The sequence below is a fragment of the Arachis hypogaea genome, chromosome 19 (genome assembly GCF_003086295.3).
Source record: "Arachis hypogaea cultivar Tifrunner chromosome 19, arahy.Tifrunner.gnm2.J5K5, whole genome shotgun sequence".
Taxonomy (NCBI): Eukaryota; Viridiplantae; Streptophyta; class Magnoliopsida; order Fabales; family Fabaceae; genus Arachis; species Arachis hypogaea.
Window position 1 is genome coordinate 13218926 of NC_092054.1, and position 24288 is coordinate 13243213.

At 34.6% G+C, this 24288-nt stretch overlaps 4 protein-coding genes across 4 annotated transcripts; all 4 read left to right on the top strand.

The window, feature by feature from the left end:
- Positions 1-4527: 4527 nt before the first annotated feature.
- On the top strand, positions 4528-5613 carry LOC112777935 (putative F-box protein At5g55150). The gene has a single exon (XM_025822313.1). It carries the CDS (start codon positions 4528-4530, stop codon positions 5611-5613), a length of 1086 nt encoding a protein of 361 aa, XP_025678098.1.
- Positions 5614-6242: 629 nt separating this feature from the next.
- LOC112776951 (NAD-dependent malic enzyme, mitochondrial) lies at positions 6243-8917 on the top strand. The gene is made up of 3 exons (XM_025821231.3): positions 6243-6536; positions 7512-7623; positions 8484-8917. Exons 1-3 carry the CDS (start codon positions 6529-6531, stop codon positions 8622-8624), a joined length of 261 nt encoding a protein of 86 aa, XP_025677016.1. The 5' UTR covers positions 6243-6528; the 3' UTR covers positions 8625-8917.
- Positions 8918-10609: 1692 nt separating this feature from the next.
- On the top strand, positions 10610-11695 carry LOC112777936 (putative F-box protein At5g55150). Its single transcript, XM_025822314.1, has one exon. It carries the CDS (start codon positions 10610-10612, stop codon positions 11693-11695), a length of 1086 nt encoding a protein of 361 aa, XP_025678099.1.
- A 1798-nt stretch (positions 11696-13493) lies between these two features.
- On the top strand, positions 13494-14126 carry LOC112777937 (putative F-box protein At5g55150). Its single transcript, XM_025822315.1, has one exon. The coding sequence runs from the start codon at positions 13494-13496 to the stop codon at positions 14124-14126; it is 633 nt and encodes a 210-aa protein (XP_025678100.1).
- The last annotated feature ends 10162 nt before the right edge of the window (positions 14127-24288 follow it).

The following is a 24288-nucleotide window of genomic DNA, read 5'->3' on the forward strand; positions in this document are numbered from 1 at the left end:
TGTCTCGAGTACCGTATGCATCAGCGGTGGAAAGCCTTATGTATGCCATGATCTGTACAAGGCCAGATATTGCTCAAGCAGTTGCGGTGGTAAGTCGATTTATAGCAGATCCGGGTAAAGAGCATTGAAATATTGTTAAGAGGATCCTGAGATACATCAAAGGGACCTCGAATGTTGCATTATGTTTTGGAGGATCGGAATTTATTGTCAATGGATATGTCGACTCAGACTTTGCAGGTGATCTTGATAAACAAAAATCTACTACAGGCTATGTGTTTACACTTGCAGGAGGAGCTGTGAGCTGGCTATCTAAATTACAGACTATTATAACTTTATCTACTACAGAAGCTGAATATATGGCAGCTACACAAGCATGCAAGGAAGCTATTTGGATCCAAAGGTTAATAGAAGAACTCGGGTACAAACAACAGAAGATTTCTGTGTATTGTGACAGTCAGAGTGCCTTGCACATTGCAAGGAATCCTGCCTTTCATTCAAGAACAAAATACATTGGAGTACAATATCACTTTGTTCAGAAAGTAGTAGAAGAAGGAAGTGTTGATATGCAGAAGATTCACATTAAAAATAACCTAGCAGATGCCATGATAAAACTAATCAACACAGAAAAGTTTGAATGGTGTAGATCCTCATACGGCCTATAGAATACATGAGCAATATGAATTTTGAAAATTTATCAAAAGGAAAAGTCTAGGGGGCCAGCAATTTTATCAAATTCTGGCCAGCATGTAACCATCAAAGAAGAGTGAGCCATTGGATGAAATCTCACATTAATCTCACACCATTAAAAACCTCATTGATGACTATTTGATGGCTATAAATCCCAAAAGTTGCTGACCCCCTAGCATTCCTCATATCAAAATTAGCTTTAAGTGGGAGATTGTGAAAATTAGCAAAGCTAATTTTAGAAAATAAATGAATAAATAATAACTAAATAAAATAAAAGGTAGTTTATAACCTTAGAATTTTAATGCTTGAAAAAGAGAAAAATTATATACCTCTAATTGACGAATGGTTCATATTGAAGAGACTCACCTATAAATTTAGTTTTTCTTTAATTCATTTCAATCAAATCATCCAGATAGAATAACATAATATTTCTTTGAGTAGTTTTCTCCTATATATGTAGAGAGAAGTGTGTTCTCCTTTTGTCAAGAAAGAGTATTATTGTAGTCTCCTTATGATAGAGAGAAGTTGTAATTCTCAAAGAAAGTTATTCAATTGTTTCCATATTTTATATAAATTTCTAATTTTTCATCACTATATTTTGCTGTGTCATTTGTTTGGTACCTAACATGCTACACCCTTCCTCACTGCCATAATAGGTCTCCCTCCCCTCCCTCATGTCACTTCTTCAACAATAATTTCATACACTTTTATTTCAATTAATTTCACTACTCTTCTTCTACTCCAACTCTATTATACCCTATCAAGTGTGCTCTCTTATGTTGGTATTATTCCAAAATTCCATTAAAGTAGCCTAAATTTGAAGAAGAGGGAAGTAACCTTCAATTCAAGTATTACCAATTATTAAGACATTAAGGTGATTCTTTAGTTTGATAATTATTTATATCTTTAATTTTTGTCATGTTTATAATTATGGGTATTAATAAATCCGAAAATTTAGTGTTACGGTAAGATAGAATTTGAAATTTTTTAGTATATAGGTTCTATTAGATCAATTGATGTTAAGATTAACTTATTAGAATTATTATTATTATATTTGTGGTATTAGAAACTCAAAGGAACCACTCTCCTTGCTTGTTGGAATCTGTGGAGTAGAAGTCCTTCTTTTAGATTTTAGTATGTGAGTAAACTTTGGAATTTTTTTCTATAATAAAATAAAAAATTTATTATTTCTCCAAACATGATTTTTGCACTTTAATTCTCCAAATACGATTTTTTTTTTGTATTTGGGCAAGTTCGTTGGACCCGGCGAACTCTATAAAAATTGGCAAGTTCGCCTTAACCCGGCGAACGCCACTCAAATTTTTTAACACACGCATTTTTAATCCATATCATCGTCTAGAAAATAGTATATAGATCTTGCCAATTTTTATAGAGTTCGCTGGGGTCCGGCGAACTTGCCCAAATGCTAAAAAAAATCGTATTTGGAAAATTAAAATTCAAAAATCATGTTTGGAGAAATAATAATTTTTTTTATTTTATTATAGAAAAAAACCTGTAAACTTTGTATCTATGGTTAAATTTTAGCATTGTATCATTTTTATAATTATTGAAAATAATTTTAAAATTTATTATTTAATTATTTACTAACTCATTTGTCAATATGATGTTTATGTCAAGTATTTTACAAAGAAAATCTCACTTGAGACATAATATTTTGCATTGAAACGAATGAAGTTATCATTTGAGAAATTAAACTACAATGTAAATATTATCTTACATATACACTTTGAATGTAAAGTTAGTATTGTATTGATGATGCACTTATTGATTTGTTTGACAACTTTTAGCTTGATCGTAATTTGTATGTCAAAATATTTTGGAAAGTTCTATGACAGAAACTAGCGGCAGTAAGCGCTAGACTTTGTGCACCTTGTCAGTATATAATTGTATTTTCAAGACCATATGAGATGAAATAGTTTCTGTCTGTTTCATATCCACAAAACTGGTGGAACATGTCTATTTCAGAATTCACACAAAGGAAAACAACCTAAGTGTGATTTCTGTTATTTTTATTTTTCTGAATTAGATGACCTTCCGCTTATATTTATATAAAATAAGAAAGTTTGAATGTTTGATGTCTATAAGTAATTATCTTTGTGTTTGAGTATATTTCTGTCACTATTATTAAAGTGGATTTATTTTGACTAAAAGTTAATTATTTATAGAATTGTCTCTCGTGGTCGTGGGGTTATGGATGCTCCGTTTACTCATTGAGTTGCAAAATTCACTCTGTTGTTCTTTCATTTTTTTTTTCAGATATGGGCCTTGATCCTAATCCAACTTCATCAGTTTCGCTCTAGTTTTGTTTGTGTTAGTGAGTCCTTTACTGTTCAAGGACTTGATATTTTGTGTAAATAGCTTTAAAGCTCTTTAGACTTATTAAACTGCTCCATATGACACAGGTCCGGTTTTAGTGACTTCAGTATGTTGCTTTGTAACTATTCCAGTAGATGAATCTAATAGACTATGATTTGCTATAAATATTAAAGTTGAATTTATGTAAATATGCTGAATATGTTTTAAATATGATGATGAGAATGTGTTGCCTTTTAGTATAATTTAAAATTTTATTTATTCTATTTTCGTAATATTGATTTTTGAGGCTTGCTTTGGAAGATTTTTCTAAGTGCCAGTCATAATAGACACAAAATACTAAATACAGTATCTCTATCTATATCTCATCTATCAAATACAATTTTATGTCTCTATTTTCCAGTCTTAATGTCCTATATCTATAAACAAACGCAATCTAATATATAAAATCTAAAAAGAAAAGATTTATTGCATAAACCTCTCAAAATATATCGGTCTACCTCAAAAGATATGAAGATTTAGTTCAAACACCTCACAAACAAAAAACATATCATCATATAATTTTTTAAAAAATAAACGTTCAAATCAACAAATGCATTTTAGCTCTAAAATTTAAGATAGTAAACTCATAATTTCTACCTCAATTCAAAAAACAGAGTAGAATTATAACTTATAAAATTATAAAACAGAATGTAAACATGATTCGTATATTTTAAAAAAATATATTTAAAAGTTTTGATAGCATAAAAATTAGTTTATAAAAAGTTTAGCTAATCAAAGTTACCAGTTACAAACATATCTTCAAAAGAAAACATTAAATTAAATCCAATGATTCAAGAATAGCAAAAGAAAAATATAAAAACTTAGAAGAAACCAACAGAAACAAGAATAAAAGATTGCAAGAAGCCGGAAAAAAAAAAGGCACAATATTTTGAATTAGGGTGGTGATATGTCATTAACGTTCCACATGCTTATCATTAACGGAAATTATTTTAACTCATTAATTTTAAATCTTTTAGGACTAATTTAATTGAAAAAATTATTTGGGAACAGATGTTACGAACGACTCATATTTGAAAGACTAATTTCATCATTAACCCTTCTGAATTGACTTGATAGCAACACCAACTATCAACGCAAGAATGAGGCGATGATGAGGGTAGTAGTCTAGTAGAGTACGAGGAGACTGGAAAGACAAAGGCATTGCTGCACCACAAAACAGGGTAGCAGAGAAGGAGACTCCAAAACTCTCCCAGACAACAACAACTGTCCCTTGCTATAATGTGACCATGTTAGTTAAGATTCATATATTTTTTTATCGGATCTTTTTTAATCTTTTTCAACAATATTTTATCTCATTAATGATATTTTAAGATTTAATCAGATTTTAGTTTCCTATTTTAATGTAGATATCTTAGTCTATTTAAAGTCTTAATCCTCAAAGTTCTCTTCCATGAAATTAAACAGTGTCAAAAAAGAAGCGTAAAAAACAATACTCACACTTCAATGGCTTCTCCTTCTCTCTCAGTTCCCTACGCTCTTCTTCCAAGCATTCAGCAAACACACCTCATTGATGATGATGATGATCCTATAACCATTGATAGAAGCATCTTCAGTTTATCGGAGAACAAGCGTTATGAGTGGACGAACATGTTGATGGGTCATGTTGGAGCATGGTGTGTTGGTTCTTCTCACGGTTGGATTGTGCTTTTGGATCAGAATGGAGTTCCACTTCTTCTAAATCCTTCTTCTTCCACTACCATTAACGTACCACCTCTTCCCCTTTCATTCTTGCACCCTGTCACATATTCTTACTTTGCTGAATACTTAAGGAAAACGTTCATAGTCAAAGCAACCTTGATGTGTTCTTCCTCTCCCTCAAGCTACATTCTTGCCATCATATATGGTTCAAACAACAAGATTGCTTATTGCAATTCTGCAACTTGGGTTGAGCTCTCTCATGATACGCAATCGTACTGTGACATTGTGTTCAGCAACAACTATCTTTATGCCTTAAAACAAGATGGTTCTGTTGAAGTTTGGAATATTTGTGGACAAATTCCTGAAAGATTGATTCTTTTAACACCAACTGTGGAGGAGACTGATGAAGATGAGAAACCATATTTAGGAGATAAGTTTTCAAGAAATTTGTACTTGGTGGTATCTGCAAAAGAAATCTTTCTGGTGATAAGGTTTATTGGGAATTTTGTGAATGATGACGGGTTGGTAGTAGAAGAAGGAGATCTTTTATCATCTGAGGATACACAACCATTGATTTGTCCTTATAGAACAAAGTATTTTACTGTTTATAAGCTTGATTTTGGCGACAAGAAGTGGAAGAAGATGAGATCTTTACATGATAAAGTTCTGTTCTTGGGTGCTAATGAGTCTGTATCAATGGATGCTAAAGCTTGCTTGGGGTGTGAAGGAAACTCAATCTACTTCACAGATGATAGGTGGGAAGAGATGACTTTGGACTACATGTATGGTGGACATGATTGGGGTGTTTTCAGTTTTCAAGAGAAATGTGTTAAGAGTCTCATACAATGTGCAAATAGGATTGATCCTCCACCAATTTGGGTAGTTCCATAGTATTTTAGGATTTGCCATTTAGAATGATATGGTTCTTTTGTAATGGATTTTTTTTTGTTTCTTCTCTATTTGACAATTCAAAAAATCATGTAAATAACTTAAGATTCACTAACCTTTTTTTAAGTACATATGACACATTACAATATATCTTTTTCTTTCGTCCTAGTAATCTATTCTGTCTCTTTTTGGTAGAAACCTGTTTATTATGTGGTACAGTAATATATTGTCTTTTAAGAACATATGACACATTGCAAGTTACCTTTAGTTTATTGTCTCACTTAATCGCTCTCTCTCTCTTCCACTTTTATACTAATATATCTCCCCGTTACTTATTCCAATCATGTTATTGAATAGGGTTGTAATTAAGTTAAAAATAATTAATGGTGCAGTGCATGAAATTCAACCATCAAAGTGTCAAGTTTATCAGACAACTTTGTTTTTTGTACGTGCATGTCCTTTTCTTCACAACCATGTGATTAGAGACAATAGTAAATAAATGAATGACATCATTTGAGTATAGTTTCTCGGCCTTAGCCCAAACTTCAGGACATGGTTGTTGACCAAGTGATCATGTCCTTGCCCTTCAAACGAAAATCACAGAGCAGCATCTCAGGATTTTAAATATGATGTTAATAATATATTAAGGAGCACTATATTCTTATATGTTTAATGTATTTATGATTCTTTGTCTATAATAATATATAGCATCTGTTGTGTAGTTGAGACATGGTTTCTCCCAAATCTGTCATTCTCTCCTCCCTTTTTCTTTCAACATCTATGACGACTCCTTATGCTGGTCCCCTCTACCTTTTATCACAAGCTTTCTAAGTCTAAACATGGTTAAACATTTCTTTGTAGATTTGCCTTGATGGGGATGACTATGTTGCTGTTGTGGATGAATTCATCAAATACAAGATGTGCAGGTATAAATTCCTTTATATAAGATCATAAAATGTTTCACACACTCTGATTGATAGATTTTTAGACAAACAAGTTTTGCGGGATATGGTTAGACATTCTGCCTTATCTGGATAATTTGGTGTAAACCTTGTGATCAATTTAATGGACTTCCCCTCTTAGACATGTTAAGAGATTGGAAAGCTATTATTCATTAATATTATTTATGTATGTATGATCCGATGATGTATGATGTACTTTTAATTTTTAAATATGTATATAAATGTTATGGATGCTAATTTTTGGGACAAGCAATTAAATCTATAGTTTTCCTTTTAAGTATACCACGGCTTGGAGCTTTGGAAAAGGAGGATCTTAATGTTGCAAGTTATGTGAATTGTTATAAATTTACCGATTTATGCATAAAGTGGACTAAGATGCAGTCTGCAATGCAAAAGTATCCTTAGGAGTTGATTGATAAAGAAATTTTATCAAAGAGGAGACGGTGTAAACCACGTGCTATATTTGGGGACAAAACAAGAGCATGCACTTCTGAAACTTCCCGTTTTTGTCAAAATGGATCTGTCTTTTGGTTTACCATAAATTTCAGAGTGCAATACTTTGTTGCTTCCGTGTTCTTAACAAGGTTGTTGGGATCTCAAACTTGTGTTCCAAAGTGTTTTGAGGGTAAAAGGAGTTTGATATTAGAAAGGAACAAAGAAAGTGTAAACCTTTTAAGTTATTGATAGCTTGGATTGGGAGCTATGTATAAGTAGCTTTGTTATCACATTATTATTTGTGAAATCCCTCCAAATTGAATTGCCAATTTTGCTCTGAATCAAAGCTACACTACATTAGACCAAGCTAGGTTTGACAGGAACATTTGAGACCATATAGGACTTTGGATTTCAATGAAGTTGTAAGCCAAAAACCACTAGCATTTATGTTGATATTTACTGTATTGCTTTATTGCTTCTTTGATTTTATTTTTATTGCTGCAGTGCTGGAATTGGGGTTCTCAATGCTGCAAGAAAAACAATGGCAAGGATGTTGGGGAATAATGAGATTGCTTATGAGAGTGCAAAGAGTCAATTTTGGGTCGTTGAGGCAAAGGTATTGTATTTCCTGGTACTTGTAGTTTAATTCGTGTTTTCCCTATTGGTATAAAATAGTTCTTTTTAGTTTCGTTAACTGATGATTTATACTTATGTTACATTTTTAGTTTAGTTCTTGTATTTTAAATACTTATTTTTATCATTAATTGAACCGATTACCTTGTTCCGCTGCAATCTAATAATCATTGATATGACATACATTTTAGAAGTTAATTTGTAAACATTTTAAAAGTCCAAAAATGTTTTAAAAATTCAGAAGGAAAAAAGAAAAAAACTCGCTTGCTTTCTATCATGATATGCCAAAATGCATTCATGGTTGAAAAGTTTCTAATACGCCTCCTCACATAATGGCCAATCCTTTTGTCTTGAGGCATGGACAAAAATGCATAGGTCCACAGGTACCTTGTATTAATATTGATTTTTATTCATAAGAATGGGAGAAACAAAAATTGAAATTTATACCTTTTTGTCTTAGAAGCTTTGATATTATGTTATGAACCATCTCTTCCAAAACTTAAAACAGTTAGGTAGTATATCTAATGGAAAATCAAACTTATTTAACCCTATTTTATTGTATATATTTAATGAGTTATTACATACTTGTTTTGCCTTTTTCATGATGAAAGCATTTTATTCTTTTATGACACTGGCATGCTTTAGATTCCGGTTTGGATTAGTCAATGATTCACTGTTTTTCATCTTAAACATCACCTCACTTTCCCTGTTTTAGCACTTTTGAAGATGTCAAAAAATATTAGCCCGTGAAATTTTAAGTTTTTAACTAGAGTTAGATTTTTGGCAGGTTTTTATGGATTACAATGTCTTATTCAGTTTGCTTATTGTTTTTACCAAATATAGGGGTTAATCACTGAAGGACGGGAAAATATTGATCCAGATGCCCTACCTTTTGCAAGAAATTTGAAAGAAATGGTTCGTCAAGGACTCAGGGAAGGAGCAAGCCTTGTGGAAGTGGTTCGTGAAAATGATCTCTTTACTTGATTTAGCAATTTTGAAAATCACAATATGAGATTGATCAATGTAATAATATTGACAGTTTTTCCCTCTAGAATGTCGAGACTAAGTTAGTATCACTCAGTTTTATATGGAAAAATTCATAGCACGAGTATGATGATCACAATAATTGTTCTCACTCCCAAGGTGCCATAAAATTGAAGAATGATGACGGCAGAATATTTGTTAGATTGCATGCTAATATTTACTGTGGGAGTTATTAGCTTGTAGACTCCTTATGTAAAGTTACAACATGCTTCTGTAATACTTATTTCTCTGAATTTTGTGTGTTTATGATGGTAAGAATTGCTGAGCTGCTTCCTTAATACATTCTTGTATTTCGATAGCTTCCAATGGAGAAGGTTGTACTTGTTCACTGAATTGTTCGTCAGCTAAAACTGGGGTGGAAATAAATGATGAGAGCAAAGGATGAAGCTCACAAATGGAGGGAGCTATGCATGAAAAATCTCTTAATAGGTGGTTCCATGTTTCTTCATCCCATTTACTATCATATTCCAATCAGAAGCTTCACCTCTCAACGAACAACAAAGGAAGCTTCATCCCATTTACTATCATGTTCCAATCAGAAGACTGATCTGAGTTTCAAATTAGCTTTCCATTGCACAATAAAATGTTGGAACATTATCTTTACTGATTTTGTCAGAAGTGAGACTTCAAAACCACACTTGAGATGCTTAAGTGACATACTGACATTTGATAACTTGCAGAGGTAACAAAGCATTTTGCAGCTTTAACTGTGGATCCGAGGAATAAGTGGAGAAAACTTGTTCTAACTCAACAGACAGCTCTCCTGGCTCAAGTTACCATGATCTCTTCTTCAAGGGTCTGCTTTGTTGGTTGTCATGATCCAATTTTCATGGTTTTATGATAGCTTTGGTAGAGTTCTATTCCTTCTGAATCTTGGTAACTTCTAGAAAGATAAATGCATTATAATGTTCACTAGATGAGACAGAAAGAGGCCACTGGTTTCATTTTATGTTTTGTCATTACTATGAACTCTTTGATTTGATCAATGCACGCAGCATATTGGCCATTGAGATTTTGAATATTTCATTGAACTATTCTTATTCTAGAATGAATATGGTTAAATTTCAAATCGATAAACATTATATCAGTTCACTATTTTTTAGCTATGGAAATTTTGAAATGGAACCTATTTATTATTTGAGGCCTAATTATGTGAAGAGAAGAAGGCTTACATTGAGATTAAATTACATAAGCCGTTTATCTCACAACAATATGCGCCAAAAATTGTTGTCAATATCTATTTTTATCATTATCAATTTGTTATAATTCATTTAAAAAATAAAACAAAAAATAAAAATATATTGTCTATTTTTGTCATTATCAATTTATTATACTTCTTTCTAAAAATAAAAATATTAAATGATTAACAATTTTTTTTATTTTGATCATATATTTGAATTAGCGCTAGCAAACTCTATACTTTTTAAGACGAAGTATTTGTGCTTGTTTGGGTGCCATGTCTCATGGCATTCTCCCAAGAAATATGCTATCATTGAAAACAAGGTGTCATCATTAACCGTTTTGAATTGACATGATAGCAACACCAACTACCAACACGAGGATACTGGAAAGACAAAGGCATAGCTGCACGACAAAACAGGGTACCAGAGAAGGAGACTCAAAAACTCTTCGAGAGAACAACAACTGTAGCGTGTCTTTACTCCCTTGCTATAATGTGAGCATGTTAGTTAAGTGTCAGGCCGTTGACGAGTTTGTTAAGATTCATATATTTTTTTATCGGATCTTTTTTAATCTTTTTCAACAATATTTTATCTTATTAATGATATTTTAAGATTTAATCAGATTTTAGTTTCCTATTTTAATGTAAATATCTTAGTCTATTTAAAGTCTTAATCCTCAAAGTTCTCTTCCATGAAATTAAAGAGCGTCAAAAAAGAAGAGTGAAAAACAATACTCACAATTCAATGGCTTCTCCTTCTCTCTCAGTTCCCTACGCTCTTCTTCCAAGCATTCAGCAAACACACCTCGTTGATGATGATGATGATCCTATAACCGTTGATAGAAGCATCTTCAGTTTATCGGAGAACAAGCGTTATGAGTGGAAGAACATGTTGGAGGGTCATGTTGGAGCATGGTGTGTTGGTTCTTCTCACGGTTGGATTGTGCTTTTGGATCAGAATGGAGTTCCACTTCTTCTAAATTCTTCTTCTTCCACTACCATTAAAGTACCACCTCTTCCCCTTTCATTCTTGCACCCTGTCACATATTCTTACTTTGCTGAATACTTAAGGAAAATGTTCATAGTCAAAGCAACCTTGATGTGTTCTTCCTCTCCTTCAAGCTACATTCTTGCCATCATATATGGTTCAAACAACAAGATTGCTTATTGCAATTCTGCAACTTGGGTTGAGCTCTCTCATGATAAGCAATCTTACTGTGACATTGTGTTCAGCAACAACTATCTTTATGCCTTGACACAAGATGGTTCTATTGAAGTTTGGAATATTTGTGGGCAAATTCCTAAAAGATTGATTCTTTTAACACCAACTGTGGAGGAGAATGATGAAGATGAGAAACCATATTTAGGAGAAAACTTCTCAAAAAATTTGTACTTGGTGGTATCTGCAGAAGAAATTTTGCTGGTGATAAGGTTTATTGGGAATTTTGTGAATGATGACGGGTTGGTAATAGAAGAAGGAGATCTTTTATCATCTGAGAATACACAACCATTGATTTGTCCTTATAGAACAAAATATTTTACTGTTTATAAACTTGATATTGGAGACAAGAAGTGGAAAAAGATGAGATCTTTACATGATAAAGTTTTGTTCTTGGGTGCTAATGAGTCTATATCAATGGATGCTAACGCTTGCTTAGGGTGTAAAGCAAACTCAATCTATTTCACAGATGATAGGTGGGAAGAGATGACTTTGGACTACATGTATGGTGGACATGATTGGGGTGTTTTCAATCTTCAAGAAAAATGTATTAAGAGCCTCATGGAATGTGCAAATAGGATTGATCCTCCACCAATTTGGATAGTTCCATAGTAATTTAGGGTTTGCCATTTCCCATTTAGAATGATATGGTTCTTTTGTAATTGACTTTTTTTTTTTTTCTTCTCTATTTGACAATTCAAGAAATCATGTAAAGAACTTAAGATTCGCGGACTTTTTTTAAGTACATATGACACATTACAATATATCTTTTTCATTCCTCCTAGTAATCTATTATGGTCTCTTTTTGGTAGAAACCTGTGTATGATGTGGTACAGTAATCACCTTTTCTTTTTTACTTCTAATTTAAAGAACATCATAAGCAAATTGAATTGAACAGTGTTGAGCATTATGCGTCTCTTATTTTTCATGCTTACAATAAATGAAGAAAACATTTGGTTGCTGCATCAATAGTTTAATAGTAGTTCCTTCATCAAATATCGTAATGCAGAAAGTTTCCTTAATGGTTGCTGCAAATATACAAACCATGATAATTGCCTATAAACATACAATAAGTTTTCTTAATGACACAGACACACTGCCATTAATATTTGGCTTCCTTTCTTCGACCAAAACCAGCAAACCTGATCAACAGAAAATTGATCCAAAGTTTCAGGACAATTCCAAACAATGAATTCCATTGGAAATTAATCATAGAACAGTGCATAACTAGATGTGTATTTTGATTTTGAACTATATTCAAGACAAAAGATTTGAGTTAAATCTATCAATGGATCCATTTGGACAACCTTTAAAAGTAAACATCCATTGACACCCCACAATATATTGTCTTTCATTGTTTTGATAAAAAAAATAATAATTAAGATGAGGAGAAGGATAATACTAATAGGGGGATAAGGGATCCCCTATACAAAAGCAAAAACAAAAAACTAAAGATTTGTTTATAAAGCATAGCTTTCCAATCTCTCAACATGTCTGAGAGGGAAAGTCCCCTATAAAGATAATCAGTTTTACATCAACTAGTTGCTAGGTGTCTAATTCTATACGACAATATATGTACTTGCTGGTTTTGGACCTACTTCTCGTGCTCTGTTAGATTTCTGAGTTTGTGGCATATTGATTAACTTGTGGTTTTATGGATGATAACCTAAGAAAGCATCTAATATAGGTTTAACTAATTTTTTAGGGGAGTAAAGTTCTTGTTTCTTATTTTGTTTTACCTTGTTATAATTGATTTTTGTTCTGCCATGCATTTGAACTGTGAAAATCTTCTGTACGTTTTAAATAACTAGTTCATCACAGAAGTGTCTTTTGTTTTCTTTATTTTCTCTTGGGACAACTTATTACAGCTGCAACTTAACTACGTAACGGTTTTTTTTTTTTTTATGTAGGAAATGGTCGCATTGGCCACTGCAACCAGGGAAACAACATGTACCTCTTTCCAGCGTTAGTTGGAAATTTTAATAAAATTTCCTCTATGTTGTGCTGTTGTATTAAATATGGTTAGTTTTCTCAATAAGTTATGTTTTTGTTCCAGCATTGGTCTTGATATGCTACAGGCTGCTGCTGAGCGCTAAATCTTTCTACATTTAATAAATTTTTTTATAGATTTGGCATGAAAAGAATTTGCTGAGCGGTATGAAAAGAATTTTAAGTACATATCACAATTCACAGGGCGTTGAGGTTATTAAGATTGACATATTTTTTAACCGGATCTTTTTTAATCTTTTTCAACAATATTTTATCTTATTAATGATATTTTAAGATTTAATCAGATTTTAGTTTCCTGTTTTAATGTAGATATCTTAGTCTATTTAAAGTCTTAAAAGTTCTCTTCCATGAAATTAAACAGTGTCAAAAAATAAGCGTAAAAAACAATACTCACACTTCAATGGCTTCTCCTTCTCTCTCAGTTCCCTACGCTCTTCTTCCAAGCATTCAGCAAACACACCTCATTGATGATGATGATGATCCTATAACTGTTGATAGAAGCATCTTCAGTTTATCGGAGAACAAGCGTTATGAGTGGAAGAACATGTTGGAGGGTCTTGTTGGAGCGTGGTGTGTTGGTTCTTCTCATGGTTGGATTGTGCTTTTGGATCAGAATGGAGTTCCACTTCTTCTAAATCCTTCTTCTTTCACTACCATTAACTTACCACCTCTTCCCCTTTCATTCTTGCACCCTGTCACATATTCTTACTTTGCTGAATACTTAAGGAAAACGTTCATAGTCAAAGCAATCTTGATGTGTTGTTCCTCTCCTTCAAGCTACATTCTTGCCATCATATATGGTTCAAACAACAAGATTGCTTATTGCAATTCTGCAACTTGGGTTGAGCTCTCTCATGATAAGCAATCTTATTGTGACATTGTGCTCAGCAACAACTATCTTTATGCCTTAACACAATATGGTTCTGTTGAAGTTTGGAATATTTGTGGACAAATTCCTAAAAGATTGATTCTTTTAACACCAACTATGGAGGGGAATTACGAAGAGGAGAAAGCATATTTAGAAGATAACTGATGAGTTTGGAAACTCCCATTCAATTTGATGATGAACAAATATTATTAAAATATTTAATTACAAAATTATTGATTTGATCTCAATTCACATTTGCTTAATTAATAATTTTGTTGTGCAGATTTTATATTGGGCCGAGAAATGAGTTTCTGGATTAAGCCCAATAACCAACCTTGTTGCATGCTTTAAAGGGCTAAAACTGAATTGTTAATGGGCCAAAATAAATTTGAATATTGCAAGCCCAAACAAATGCTTTCTTAATTCTATGCTGAATCCAAAATTCATCAGGAAAGCAAATGTTAACTAATTGGGCCAGCTTTATTTTTCAATACTAGAAGCCCAAGTCTTTTAGTGATGAATGATTCCAAGCCCGGTCCAATACTAAGAAAGCAAATTGGTTTCATGCTTCCAACGGACTCCATTGCTTGCTAAGAATGGATTTCAAATCTTAGTATGCTAGCATTGGAAACTTGAGAGAGAACTTGACTTTGATTTGATGGGAATCATTATGATTAATGCTATACGCTACTCAAAGCAAGGGAAGTAAAAAGCAATCTATCAACTTGTTTCACTCTTATTTAATTGCTTTTTACTTTAACTTCACATTCTCTCTCATCTCTTCCTTCTTCTCTCTTCGGTCCTTGTCCAGGAAATAATGGAAGAAATGTTCTTCAACCAACAGAAGGAAGAAGCTGCATGCATCAAGACCATCAATCTAATGATGGCAAGAAAACATACTAAAATAAAAATGAGCTGTGGCTAAGATACTTACCAAATGTGGTCTTTGGTGAGGTTATCTTGAGCTTTGCATGCTCAAAAAGGAAGAAGAAGATCTCGGCCAGCAAGGGAGATTCTTGAAGCATGGCTTGTCTTTGATTCTGCTCAACCACCACAGGGAGTAGCTAGAGTGGCGAAGTGATGGTTGAAGGCAGAGATTGAAGCAGATGAAGTCATCATCATCATGAAGCATCAAGGGCCAGAATTTCATCTTGGAGAGCAAGCCAAGGATGAAGAGCTCGGATTGATGAAGGGTGATGATCAAGAAAGGACTAGAGGTAATTGCATGTTGGTTAATGCATGGTTATCTCTTCTCTATGTGGCCGAACCGGTTTTGTTGAAGGAGGAAGAAGTTGGTTCGGTTTTGGCTTCAATAAGTGGAGGCTCCCCTCTTCTATAATAAGGGTGGACAGCCACTGTTTGAAGCAAGGAGAAAATTTGAGAGTGCAAGGCACAGAGTTCTCAGAGCTACCTGAGCTAACAGTTTTCTCTTCTCCTTTAATGTATTCAGTTTTGTATTTTTCTGTTTAATTTTGTCATGTCTTGAGTCTCATGGTAAAAGGCAAACAGTGAGGTTTGTAATGAAAAAAGCCATAGAGCGGAAAAAGACAGAGAGTGCAAAATTAAAAGAAAAAAGCCATAAATGTCTTAGAGTTCCTTTGTTCATCTATGTTGTGTTTCATGATTCTGTGGGAATCCCCTTGTAAGTTGGATTAGCACTTTACAAGTTGTAATCAGATTGATTATAGTGAAATTCCATCATGTTTGTGATGGAGACTGGATGTAGGCTGCACTGCACTTAGCAGCTGAACCAGGATATATCTGGGTGTAATCTTTCCTCTCTCCAACTCCATTTCTGTTTTATACTGCACAGGAGCAAAAATCAAAATGTCTCGTGGCAAGTGACGAGCAAAAACAAAAAGTCTCGTGTCCAGAGACGAGCTAAAACAGAAAAGTCTCCTCTGAGTTCAGCAAGTGTTAGCAACATAAAAAAGGGGGCTAAGATTCAACCCCCCTTCTCTTAGCCACTGAAACCATCAATTGGTATCAGAGCTTGGTCTCAAAGAGATCAAGCTTTGCAGCTTGGAGTAAAGATCCTCATGACAGAAAACAGTGGCGCAAATGTGGTGTCCTATAATCTAACTGAAGGTCAATCAAGCAACAGACCTCCTCTTTTCAATGGGAAAAACTATACCTATTGGAAGGAGAGGATGAAGATATTCGTACAAGCAGTGGATTACAGACTTTGGAAGATTATTCTCGAAGGGCCTCAATTTCCAACTATCACAAGTGCAGAAGGAGTTGTTTCTCTCAAACCAGAAGCAAGATGGACCGAGGAAGATAGGAAGAAGGTGGAGTTAAATGCCAAGGCAATAAATCTGCTCAACTGTGCTATAAGCTTCGAGGAGTACCGACGGGTATCAAGATGCACAATGGCAAAGGAAATCTGGGATAAATTGCAAATCACCCATGAAGGAACCACCATTGTGAAGAAGACTCGGACAGACATGTTGAATAGAGAGTATGAAATGTTTGCAATGAAGGAAGGAGAGTCCATTGATGAACTGTTCGAACGGTTCAATGCTATCATTGTTGGCTTAGATGCTCTGGGAATTACACATTCTGATTCTGTGCTAGTGAGAAGAGTGTTGAGATGTCTCACAAAAGAGTGGGAAACTAAAGCCTTAATTATTTCTGAGAGCAGTAGCTTAGACTCCATGACTCTTGATGATTTGAGAGGAAATCTTCTTGCTTTTGAAAATACCTATTTGAAAAAAGATACAAAAAAGAAAGGAATTGCATTTTCTTCTGTGACTAACCCTCTGGATGATGAATCCAGTGATAACTCTTCTGAAAATGAGTTTGTTTTATTTGCAAAAAAATTCAGGAAAATGGCTAAGCTCAAAGGCAAAGGCAGCAGCTCAAGGAGGATGAAGAAAGACTTGAGCAAAGTAATTTGTTACAATTGCAAGGAAATGGGACATTTCAAATCTGGTTGTCCCAAGCTGAAAAAGGAGGAAAAGCCGAAAAGGGGAAAGAAGAAAGGACTGATGGCCACATGGGAAGACTTGGAGAATGACTCTGATGATGATGATGAAGAAACCGAGACTAAGTCACAAACATGTCTCATGGCAGACCACATAGATCAGGTAGTCTTTCATAACCCTAACACTGAAGATCTTCATCTTATGATAGACCACCTTTCTGAAAAAATAAGATGTTTTCTGCTGAAAAATCAAGAACTTGAACAGCAAATTACCATTCTTAAGGCCGAAAACAGTTTTCTAAAAGAAAAAGTGAGAGAGGCTGAAACTGCTTGTGATCTTGTTGAAGAAAATAAGCAGTTAAGAGCCCAAGTTAGGAGCTGTGAAAGTAACCATTGTGTTCTTGCATATGTGGACTGTTTTAAACAAAATGAAGAATTGTTTAAAAAGGTTAAAAGACTTGAGGAAGACTTGGCCAAATTTACACAAAGTTCTGAAAGTTTAAATCACATCTTGGCTAGTCAAAAACCTCTTTATGATAAGGCTGGGTTGGGGTTTCATAAATCTGAAAATTCACATTTTGAAAATATTGCTTCATCTTCTAATGACACAAGATTTCAAGATCCCACCTACTTTAACAAAAAGGCAACTCCAAGGTTTTGTAGACTATGCAATCGGAATGGACACTTTCCCATTCAATGCTTTTTCGGTGAAAGAATAGTTGGTGACAAAGTTTATAAAATTGTTTTTGATTACAATGGCTTAGGACATAGAAGATGGTTTAACGTAAAAGGATCCAAAAAGATTTGGATACCTAAGGTTACTTAAGCATTGTTTTGTAGGTGTGCCTAGCATCCAAAAGGAAGGAAAATGTGTGGTATATGGACAGCGGATGCTCTAGGCATATGACCGGAAAGGCAACCTTCTTCATAAAGCTTGATGACTATGATGGAGGACTTGTCACTTTCGGTGATGATGCAAAAGGAAAAATTGTGGCTGTTGGGAAAGTTGGTAAAAACTTTTCTTCTTGTATAAATGATGTTCTCCTTGTACATGGCTTGAAACATAATTTGCTTAGTGTTAGTCAACTTTGTGATTTGGGTTTTAAAGTTATCTTTAAGAAATCTGTTTGTTTAGTTGTGTGTGAAAAAACTGGGAATGTTCTTCTTGAAGCTAAAAGATGCAACAATGTGTATGGATTAACTCTTGAGGATTTAAAGGAACAAAATGTAACATGCTTCACATCTTTTGAATCTGAAAAATGGCTTTGGCATAGAAAGTTGGGACATGCTAGCATGTATCAAATTTCTAAGCTAGTCAAAAGAAATTTGGTTAGAGGAATCCCAAACATCAAGTTTGATAAGGATCTCACTTGTGACGCTTGTCAATTAGGCAAACAAGTAAAATCCTCTTTTAAATCAAAAGATGGAATCTCAACCAAAAGGCCATTGGAAATGTTACATATTGATCTTTTTGGTCCTACTAGAACTCAAAGTTTAGGAGGTAAACATTATGGTCTTGTGGTGGTAGATGATTACTCTAGATTTGGTTGGGTACTTTTCCTTGCTCATAAGAATGATGCTTTTCATGCTTTTTCCACCCTTTGTAAGAAAATTCAAAATGAAAAGGATTTGAAAATTGCCTATTTAAGAAGTGATCATGGAAGAGAATTTGAAAATCAAGATTTTGAAAAATTCTGTGATGACTTAGGGATTTCTCATAATTTTTCATGTCCTAGAACCCCCAACAAAATGGGGTGGTTGAAAGAAGGAATAGAAGCCTTCAAGAAATGACTAGGGCTATGTTATGTGAGAGTGAAATTCCTAAATTCTTATGGGCTGAAGCTGTGAACACAGCATGTTATATTTTGAATAGAACAATCATTAGAAAAGGGTTAAAGAAAACACCATATGAGCTATGGAAAGGAACCCCTCCAAATCTTAAGTACTTTCATGTTTTTGGATGCAAATGTTTTGTACTTAACAATAAGGAAAACCTTGGAAAATTTGATCCAAAATCATATGAAGGAATGTTTGTTGGATATTCCACCACAAGCAAGGCCTATAGAGTTTATCTCAAGGAGCATAGGACAATAGAGGAATCCATACATGTTACTTTTTGTGATTCTAACTTAATTCCCAGTATTGTGAAGGATATTGATTCAGATTGTGAAGATGGAACAAGCAAAGAAATTTCCAAATCTGTCCAGAATGAAGAATCTGTCAGCCCTGTTCTGTCTCGTCAGATTGGAGGAGACACTTCCATTTTGTCTCCTGAACAGGCACGAGCAACTGAAACAGTGAGACCACCAGAAGTTCATCAAAGTTCTACACCTGTCCGAAAGCCTAGAGAATGGAAGTCTATGAGAGGTTATCCTCATGATTTCATCATTGGTGATCCTTCTCATGGCGTAACAACAAGATCCTCCACCAAAAGGCAAACCGAACCTAGCAACTTTGCTTTCTTGTCACAAATGGAGCCCAACAATGTCAAACAAGCTCTTGAAGATCCATCATGGGTCAAGGCCATGCAAGAGGAGCTAGCTCAATTTGACAAGAATGAGGTTTGGACATTAGTAACCTATTCGGATGGTATGAAGGTAACGGGTACTAAGTGGGTATTTAAAAATAAACTTGGTGAGGATGGACAAGTTGTTCGTAACAAGGCTAGATTAGTGGCCCAAGGTTACGATCAAGAAGAGGGTATAGATTTTGATGAGTCTTTTGCTCCGGTAGCTAGAATGGAAGCAATTCGTTTGCTTCTTGCCTATGCCGCCCATAAAGGTTTCAAAATGTTTCAAATGGATGTTAAATGTGCTTTCCTTAATGGCTTTATTGATAGAGAAGTGTATGTGGCACAACCCCCCGGTTTTGAACATAAAGAGTTTCCAAATCATGTTTTTAAATTATCTAAGGCTCTTTATGGGCTTAGACAAGCTCCAAGAGCTTGGTATGAAAGGCTTAGTGCCTTCTTGTTGGAAAATGAATTTCAAAGGGGTACCACCGACACTACTTTATTCATTAAAGCATCTAATGATGATATACTTCTTGTTCAAGTTTATGTTGATGACATTGTATTTGGTTCGGCCAATATTTCCTTGTGTGAAGAGTTTGGAAAACTCATGACTAGTGAGTTTGAAATGAGTTTAATGGGAGAGCTTACTTTCTTTCTTGGCCTCCAAATTAAACAAACTCCTAGTGGTACTTTTATTTACCAAGGAAAATATGCAAAAGAACTTATTAAAAAGTTTGGCCTAGAAAATTCCAAAGCAATGGGCACTCCAATGCATCCTAATACAAAACTTGAAAAGGATGATGATGGCCAAGATGTAGATGAAACAAGGTATAGAGGAATGATAGGTTCACTAATGTATCTTACCTCCTCTAGACCGGATATTGTTCAAAGTGTGGGTGTATGTTCAAGATTTCAATCTCACCCAAAAGAATCCCATCTTACGGCTGTTAAACGCATCATTAGATACATTAAGGGAACTTGTGATTATGGCTTGTGGTATCCTAAATCTGATGAATTTTGTGCAGTAGGGTTTTGTGATGCAGATTATGCGGGAGATAAAGTGGATAGAAGAAGCACGTCCGGCATGTGTTGCTTCCTTGGAAGCTCACTCAACATGTGGTCAAGCAAGAAACAAGCCACAGTGGCTTTATCCACAGCTGAAGCAGAATACATTTCTGCATCTGCATGTTGCACACAATTAATTTGGTTAAAAACACAATTGGAAGATTACAAATTAAAAATCAGTAGTATACCCCTATTTTGTGATAATATGAGTGCAATAAATATTTCAAAAAATCCTGTTTTGCACTCAAGAACCAAGCATATTGAGATAAAATATCATTTTATTAGGGAACATGTTCAAAAGAGTACTATTGATATTCAATTTGTAAAATCAGGAGACCAAATTGCTGATATTTTTACAAAACCCCTCTGTGAAGACAGATTCTGTACCTTGAGAAAAAGCTTGGGAATGTTTGATTTAAGTTTCATTGAAAATTTGTGAATATTTGATTCTGATCAGTTTTTGCTCGTAGGTTTGGACGAGAAACAATAAATGGCAGAATGAAAAAGCTGTGGTCAAGGGGGAGGCAACGCAGAATTCGAATTTTATGGGCCCCACCAAAAATTCTTTGACCCACCATGACAGTTTTGTTAGTTTCATTTCTTTTGAAAAATTAAATCAACAAAATCCCTTGGTTGTCTCATCAAATCTTGTTGGAAGAAGCATGTTGTCAAATCAAATCTTTCCCTCCAACTAATCCCTTGATTTAGGGAAACCTCTTTTCAGTTTTTGAAACCCCCCCATGGATAATAACCGCTCTCTTAATGGGTAATAACTTCTCTCATTCTCTCTCCAATTAAGCATTTAATGCTTCTCTAACCTCCCATCACTCACCTCACTATTCGGCCACCCTTTCATCTCCAACTTCCATCTCCATTGATCTCTTTCATTATGAAAAAGAAAACAGCCCCAAGGAAGAGTGAAAGAATTCTTCTTTCTCAAAAACCATCAACACCCCAAACTCACACTCACATCCACATACATTCTACTTCCTCATCCTCTCCCTCACCTCCAACCAAACAAACCGAAGCCATGAGAAGAAAGGTAGTGGCCCAAAAGAGTTTCGGAAGAGGACGAAACAGGAAGAACAAGGACCCCCAAGAGGAAGAAGAGCAAGAATCTTATACTTCTCCCATTCCATCACCTCCACCCTCATCATCGAAGCGGACTACTCCTGGAAAAAGCTCCCAGAAGAATCAGGGGTTTGCACTCAATGACACTACTGAACCTCCAAATTTGGAATCCATGGAATTTAGAGACAAATATGGCAAGACTCACTCCCACTTTGATCCAAGCAGATTTAACTCTTGCACCTCTTTTGAGTTTCATAAGGAGGTTATGGAGAAGCGTCATTTATGCACAACTTATCTTGTTAGCCTTGAAAATCTCACCAACAAGGGCATCAACGTCTCTCCTCTGTTTGAACTACTCAACTGGAAACCTTTGCTTCTCATTCAGAAACCAGTCTACCCTGGTCTTGTTCGAGAGTTTTATGCCAATATGCGGCTCATTGACGGCACCCTTCATTCCTATGTCAAAAGGGTTCAAATAGCCCTTGATGCTGAGACTATTGGAGCGGCCCTGGGCTTCAAGGATGAAGGACCACGAGCATACATGGTGGAAAAATGGGACACACAAGTTGGCGTTCCATACAAGACTGTTCTCAAGCACATTTGCGAGAACCTTTCTGGATTACATGGCACCATACCAACACATAAAGCTTTAGGACTGGTCAATTCTCTACTTCACCGCATCATCACACATATTCTGACTCCCCAAAGCGGCTCACACAACCGAGTAACATTTTCTGACTGTCTCATCTTATTTGCTTTGGTTACCTCTACTCCTATATCCTTCGGTTATATTATGATTAGACATATGTGGGATTCTGTTAGAAGCACCAGAAAGGCTAACCTGCCTTATGGTATGTTTCTAACTAGAATATTTGAATACTTTAAAGTTGATTTGTTGAATGAGGCTGTAGAAAACAAGGTGTCTTCAATTAGAGGAGCAAGAGCAACTAAGGAAACCAAAGGGCGACAAACTGCTGCATCGGATAGTGACCATGAAGGCAGACCAGAATCTTCCAAAACAATCAAGTCCATCAAACAGATTTTGGGAGAATTTTCGAACATGGCAGATTTGATGTATCGGGCAGCCAAAGAAACCCGTAAGCAAGCCTTTGACAATGAGAAAGCTTGGAAAAATTGCAAAGACAGGGTCAATCTGATGATGGAACATTTTAAAGAAGATTTGGGAGATGATAGTGTCGGAGATGCTGAAGAACAACTTAATTTTTCTGATGATTAGTGACTGTTTCTTCACTCTGTTTGATATTGGCTCCACTAGGCTCAATCTGTTTTTTGTATGACATGACTTGATACTCACTGCTCTAGGATACTCTCTAGGATATTGTAATATACTCTTGCTACTTTGCTTTGAATATTTTGCTATGTTTGATCATGTTTTGTGCAGGTGCCCCCATGATGACAAAAGGGGGAGGAAATTTAAGTTCCAAAATTGAAATTGGAACGAAACAAGGACTGGAAAAACAGGGGAACAGGGGTTGAAATTTTCAAAATTGAAAATTTATGATCACCCTTGTTCAAAGAATGCATGCGTTATTGCATTCGCTATATTGCTTGAACTACATTTGGTTTATGATGATGTTTGATTTTGATGCTTGGCTGTTGATTCATCATTGATAAATTTGTTGGATTGAAAACTTATTTTTGGCAGTTCCTTTAAATTGTGCATTGTATTAAAAACTGCCTTGATTTGATCATGTGTACTTCAAATATTTTTCACATCATTTTGTTTTGCTCTGATATACTAACAAGAAATGTTTGGAAAATATTTGGATAAATTTTTGTTTGTATGAAAAAAGGATTGAGCAGTAAATCAGTTTATGATATCAAATGAGTTTTGATTATCAATTAAAACTGCTCATAAATCAAGCATTTAGCATCATAAAACATGCTAAATAACATTGTTACTTGAAGCTTGATTTAAATGTTACAGGTTAGTGCTTCCCTTGGTAAAATAAGCACACATCAAGGGGGAGCATTGTGACATTTTGAAAGGGGGAGAAATTCAAATCAAAGGGAGTATTCTTTACTCAATCTCTAAATTTTTTCCCATTTCAATTTTAATAATGTTTGTCATCAAGGGAGAGATTGATGAGTTTGGAAAACTCCCATTCAATTTGATGATGAACAAACATTATTAAAATATTTAATTACAAAATTATTGATTTGATCTTAATTCACATTTGCTTAATTAATAATTTTGTTGTGCAGATTTTATATTGGGCCGAGAAATGAGTTTCTGGATTAAGCCCAATAACCAGCCTTGTTGCATGCTTTAAAGGGCTAAAACTGAATTGTTAATGGGCCAAAATAAATTTGAATATTGCAAGCCCAAACAAATGCTTTCTTAATTCTATGCTGGATCCAAAATTCATCAGGAAAGCAAATGTTAACTAATTGGGCCAGCTTTATTTTTCAATACTAGAAGCTCAAGTCTTTTAGTGATGAATGATTCCAAGCCTGGTCCAATACTAAGAAAGCAAATTGGTTTCATGCTTCCAACGGACTCCATTGCTTGCTAAGAATGGATTTCAAATCTTAGTATGCTAGCATTGGAAACATGAGAGAGAACTTGACTTTGATTTGATGGGAATCATTATGATTAATGCTATACGCTACTCAAAGCAAGGGAAGTAAAAAGCAATCTATCAACTTGTTTCACTCTCATTTAATTGCTCTTTACTTTAACTTCACATTCTCTCTCATCTCTTCCTTCTTCTCTCTTCGGTCCTTGTCCA